Below are 6,000 nucleotides of genomic sequence, written 5' to 3' on the forward strand. Positions count from 1 at the left end.
GCATCATGCACCCATCACCCAGACAAAGTCTTTTTCCATCCCCAATTTCCCCCCTTTGTCCTTCTTCACTTAGCCCCCACCCCTCTTTCCCTCTGACCATCGCCACACTGTTGTCTGTGTCTATGTGTTATGTATGTATGTTTTTTGGCTAATCCCTTGGGAGGGCTTTTAAGTCTATGAATCTGAGAGTAGATTGTATATGCGCCCTGTGCCCAATATGAAGGCTGCACTTGTGCTCCTCATGCTACTGGAATTAGAAAGAGCAGCAAAAAATAGTCGCATTGGATTTGTAGACACCAAGAGGACTGGATATTGCCCTCAGGGTTTTCCTGGAGGTAATCCAAAGGTTTTCCAATGGCCTAGAGTGGCTCATTCAAATTGGGTGAATGAGACAGACAAAACCCAGGTTGGTGGGGAGAAGCGGGGAGACTAACATCAAAGGAAGATGGCAAAAGCCACCTCCTGACGGCTAAGAATGATAGCTTCTTTGGACGTCATTGCAGAATAGAAGGAATAATGAAAGCCAGTCACCAATCTCACAAGCATGCCCTAGCTGTCACCCATGGTGACAAATAAATGGAACAAGATCAAATGTCAGAAACAGGTTCCAGTGTAGGACCAAAATATAGACTAGTCTAAGAACAAAACTGCACTGTCTTTGGAAACATCAGGGGGAAGTTGCAGAAACTCTGAGAGTTAGTACACAGAACTTGGAAGAAGTGCTGATAACTATGAGAGTTGGGAAATGAATGAATGGGGCTAAATTATAAATCAAAAACCACACAAAAATTACTGGATTGGTTTGAGAAAAGTCAGAATTGAGTTACAATCAGGTAGATTGCAGGCTCAAAACCAAAAACAAACAAAAAAAACTCAACTCTAGAAATGAAGTTATAGAAATAAAGTTGTATTTCTGCATGCCCATTTTGTTTTCTTTTTTTCATTTTAACAAATTCTGATTGAGTAGCTACTGAATTCTTGAGGCTTATGGTGACTGTGGAAATTCATTTGTTATGCACATATGAACTAGTACTTTTTGCTTCCATGCCCATAGCAGACATTGTAATCAATATTTATTCATTCTTCTTTATTTATCCCAGAGGTTGGGATAAATAAAAAATAAATAAAATCTTTATTTTTTTCACAACGGTATTGCAGGAAGTCCTTATTAAATGGTCAGAGTAGACATGGAAGTGAAAACTAAATTGCCATACATGTAATAAAGGAATGAAATTGAGCGATATATATATATATACCTAGACTTTTCCTTGCCCTAGTTTAGGGATGACTGAGGCACAATCAAAAGGAGTTTAAAGATTCCTTATTCTATCATTTAAAAACTTGGAACTGGAGAATGTTATGCTAAGTGAAATAAGCCAGTTGGGAAAAGACAAATAACATATGATCTCACCTATAAGAGGCATCTAATGAACAAAATAGAACCACAGGCATGGAAACATGGAACAGACTAACAGTGACCAGAGTAGAGAAGGGAAAGGGATAATGGCAGAAAGAAGGGGAAGGGAGTAGTCAAAGAACATGTATGAATGACCTGTGGGCATGGACAGCGGTGTGGGGATTGACTGTGGGAGCTGGGGAGGTTGGGTGGGATGGGCAGACTAGGGCAAAGGGGGAAAAATTGGCAAAAGTAAAATAGAATAACAATTTAAAAAGGGTTTGTCTCAATTGTTTTAATAATAAAGTAGTTAAATGTTGAAAAAACTTTAAGATCATCCATTTATTCCTTGTCCACAATACCATGAAAGATTAATTTGTTTGACTTACACATTTCCATCTATTAAAATACAAATACCGGGAGAGGGAAAGAGAGAGAATCACACTAAAATGCTGTTTTTCTTCACAACACAAGGCAAAGTAATTCATCTGACCATGTTATTATATAATTCATTCTCCAACTAAATTGAAGCCTCTTTTATATCAGTCATTCTAAACAAAGCTTCTTACTAGTAGTTTACATCCATTTCTTCTTACTCTACTCCTTCCTTATGCTCCATAAGAAGCATTTCTGACTCCATGGAAAGATCTTTCATTATTTAAAAAATGACAGAGAGAAGAGACATGGAAACAGAGACTTCTTTGAAGAGATGAGCACACGGGCAAGTAGCCCAAGGAAGAGTCACCTGATGAATGCAGCCTGAGCAAATGAAAGGAAGGAATAGTAGAGACCAAGACATGTGTCGAGGCATAGACCTGGCTCACGAATAATTAGTTAGGTGATGGCTGTCAGTTGTTGGGAATCTAATGACTCCAGGACCCAGGATATCCAGCTGTTTGGAGAGTTTTTAAAAAGGTATTGTAGTCCTATCATGGCGTGAATGGGAACAGACTGATAAGAAGATCACACCCGCACACCCCTACCCCCACCCCCCCACACAAACAGATGTCTGACAATTTCCAATAGAACCATGTAGTTAGGTGTGCAGAAATATCGCAGCACATATATAAATATCTATAAATAGATAGAAATATGGCAGGTTCCAGATAAATATAGAAGGAGTAAAAATGTGATTTCTGGAATGGAGAGATACTGTGGGATGAGTCTACAGTCAAAGCACAGGTACCAAGACATGAGTGGAACTTCCCTGCCACGGCATGGCAGAAACCATAGGGTGGGATACCCCAGGGTTCAGATGTAATGACAACAGAGTATTTCTCCACCAAAGACTTGCCTCAGATGCTGGTGTGTGTGTTTGTGTGTACACACATGACTGAGCATGTGTTTGTGTGTGTGCAGACACACAGCCATACCTTGCAATTAGGGTCCATGAATTTTGTTGGTTTTTGTGATAGAAAGCCTATCCATTTCAGACTTAACCCTGCTTCTCAGTTTCTCTAAGCCCCGTTTCATGTCTTTGTTTCTTAAACTGTAGATAAATGGGTTCAACATCGACGTCAATACAGTGTAGATGATTGTTGCTATTCGGTCCTTGACAGTATAGCTTGACAAGGGCTGGAAATAGACATAGCTAATGCTCCCATAAAACAGAGTCACCACAGTGAGATGGGAGCTGCAGGTGGAGAAGGCTTTGAGTTTTCCAGCAGCTGAGGGAATATTGAGGACAGCAATGAAGACCCTTAGGTAAGAAATGATGATGCACACAAACGGGGCCATCACAGAGGCCATCCCCTCTGTCTTGGCCACAAGTTCATTGACAGAGGTGGAAGAACAGGCCAGCTTCAGAACAGGGTTCACATCACAAAAAAAGTGGTGGATAACATTTGGTGCACAAAAGGTGAGCCGATTCACCAGGAGAACGTGTAGGAGGGAGTGGAGGCAGGAGAAAGCTATGGAGAAGATCAGCAGTGACATACAGCGCCTGTGGTTCATAACAGTGACATAGTGGAAAGGGTTACAAATGGCTACACAGCGATCAATGGCCATAGCTGCCAGGAGATAACTGTCTATGTTTCCAAAGAGCAGGAAGAAATACATCTGTGCCAGACATTCAGCATAGGAAATGGTCTTTGCGTCTGATAAGAAGGTCACTAACATCTTGGGGATTATGACTGTTGTGTAGCAAATATCTGCAAAGGACAAGATGCCCAGGAAGAAGTACATGGGGTTTTGGAGTTGAGGATCAGAGTGGATAGCCAAGATGATGAGCAGATTTCCCATCAGGGTGACCAGGTACAAGATAAGGAAGAGGACAAAGAGTGGCTTCTGGTCCTCCGGGCGAGAGGAGAGTCCCAAGAGGATGAATTCAGGGAGTCTTGTCAGGTTGCACACGTCCATGGACTCATATGCACCTACAGATAAATAACACTGTCAGTAAATGATTCTTGTCATCCAGGATGTGCATCTTTCTTGTTCTTACACTGAGAAGTTATTAATAAAGCTTCTACTCCAATATTTTTCTTCCTGAATATGGAAAAATTAGAGCTGAAAATGTGTTTTAACTTGTTCTTTTAAAATCTTTGAGATAGATAAAGAAATAGACAAATGGAGAGGAAGGGAGGGAGACAGGGACAGACACACCTTAGGATGGATAGTTTGATTTTCTTTTCTTCCTCCTTACTCAGGGCTGATAATTACCACAGATTCAGGCTATGAATCAGGTTCAGGTTAGCTTCAAATTAAGGATTATCAATGGCTAATCCACATCTAGATAATCATGAGATAGCTGTCTTACCTAGCTTGTGGTTGATGAATAACAATCCTTTTAAGTCAAGATGCTTCTTTCCACATAATCTACAATGAAAGCAAGAAAGTCATTTTAAGAACATTGAATTGAATGTAAACAGTTATAGGGAAAAGCAAGATGGAGGAAGGGAAAGGGAGAGAGGGAGTGAACTCGTGTGAGAAAATTCTCTCCGAAGCTTGCCTGCTTTTTGGCTGATAATTTATATCCTAAGGTCAGGGGATTGTGCCTCCCAAGTAAACTAGGGTAAAGGAAGGTCCAACTTTCAGAGTATAGATGCAAAAAAAAACTCCAACCAAAACAATTAAACATTTATCATGAACATAAGTTAGCCTTCTTATTTCGTGTCCACTGAGGACCTAGGCATTCTCAAAGTTGATTTCTTACCTGGAGAGGACATTGAGCTCTTGCCTCATGTAGTATATTCATTCCCACTCCTCTCCTTTATGCTCCATGGAATGATTAATCAAAAAGAAGACAAAACTGTGTCAAGAGACAATATACAGAAAAGATACCTGATGAAAATCGAATACTTCTTGAATCCAAATCCTCCCTTCCTTGGATTCTTATCATCCTTCACTGATATAGATACTCATATCCCCTGCTTTCCTCATGGGACTGTCCTCTGAGACTGTATCACTAAGTCTCTGGTGTTTGACAAGGAAGAGAGTAAGAAAACAAACATCTATGAACTTAGTGCAAGATTGTCTCCAAGGATCCAGAGGAATTGCAAGTGTTCTCCCTTTCCAGGTAGCCCACATCCACCTCCTTGACCCTCTAGGTACAGTGCAGTATCTGCTTAGCCTGGTGTAGGTGTCGGAGATAGACAATAATTTCTGTCCTGGCACTTAGGCTTTCTGGGGGTTCACCTGGGAGATGTCATCCCATGTAGCACTGAGGCCAGAGTACCAGGCAGGACACCAGGGTCCAGTTTCCCCCTTGAACCTATAAAGCTTTCATTGGGCCTCCCCTTAGGACCTCCATTTCTCTGAAGAACAACTACTCTGTGTACCCCAACACTGGGTACCTTCTACTCCACCCCTCCCAGTTTAGAAATACCTGCTAGTTTAGTAGCTATGGCCTTATGACTCTATCCTCTAACAAGGGAGTGTTATAACCTTTGAACCCAACCTCAGGTTACCCTTCACTTGTTAGCCAATCTCCACTGCTTTCAATTACAGCTAGGGAATACACTATCTTCCGATCTTTTTCTTAATTCGTGAAAGCACACAGAATTCATACATCAAGGTCCCAACACACCCTGCCAAATACATATTGCCCACTTCCTGTCACTTACTGATTTCTGTTCACATCTTACAATTCACTCACCTCACTTATATATTTCTCTTTACCTGGGTGCCCAAGCTCAAATGCAACCTCTTACAAAAAGCATTCTCTGATGACCTAATAGAATGTCTTCTCTGCTCTCTTAGTGTATGTTTCATGAATTATCATTAAGCACAAATCACATTCATTGTCACATAATTTTTCACTTAAAGGAAGACAACTAGCATTTATGTCCTCAGTGAATTATAAGCTTTTTGCATGCAACCACACAACAACCTCACAACATGTACTCATTATCTTCATTTTTATAGTGACTTAAAAAAAACAGGGTAACTATTAACATAACTTGAACCAAAGGTTGTTTGAAGCCAAACCACGTAGTTGAACCACTACACTAAAAGAACTCTCTGTTTTAGACATTGAAGTTAAGAACAATCTAACAATAGCCAGAGCCGGGGCGGGGGGGGGGGAGGGGGGGGTGGCGGGGTGGGGACAGTGGGAAGAGGGGATTACAGGAACTACTATAAAGGACACATGGACAAAACCAAGGGGG

At 41.0% G+C, this 6,000-nt stretch overlaps 1 protein-coding gene across 1 annotated transcript; it reads right to left on the minus strand.

The window, feature by feature from the left end:
- Window positions 1–2,469: 2,469 nt before the first annotated feature.
- LOC112306475 (olfactory receptor 1L3) lies at window positions 2,470–4,665 on the minus strand. Its single transcript, XM_024562457.3, has 3 exons — window positions 4,548–4,665; window positions 4,152–4,210; window positions 2,470–3,768 (listed from the first exon to the last, which is right to left on the minus strand). Exons 1-3 carry the CDS (start codon window positions 4,574–4,576, stop codon window positions 2,777–2,779), a joined length of 1,080 nt encoding a protein of 359 aa, XP_024418225.3. The 5' UTR covers window positions 4,577–4,665; the 3' UTR covers window positions 2,470–2,776.
- Window positions 4,666–6,000: the final 1,335 nt, after the last annotated feature.

Source organism: Desmodus rotundus, chromosome 1 (genome assembly GCF_022682495.2).
Source record: "Desmodus rotundus isolate HL8 chromosome 1, HLdesRot8A.1, whole genome shotgun sequence".
Lineage (NCBI taxonomy): Eukaryota > Metazoa > Chordata > Mammalia > Chiroptera > Phyllostomidae > Desmodus > Desmodus rotundus.

Excerpts from the sequence above, each read along its gene's own strand:
- LOC112306475 (XM_024562457.3), bottom strand. The coding sequence starts at position 4,576 with ATGAGGCAAGAGCTCAATGTCCTCTCCAG. Across the intron at positions 4,211-4,547 it reads GAGCTCAATGTCCTCTCCAG|ATTATGTGGAAAGAAGCATC; the intron begins GTAAGAAATCAA and ends CTTTCATTGTAG. Across the intron at positions 3,769-4,151 it reads ATTCATCAACCACAAGCTAG|GTGCATATGAGTCCATGGAC; the intron begins GTAAGACAGCTA and ends ATTTATCTGTAG.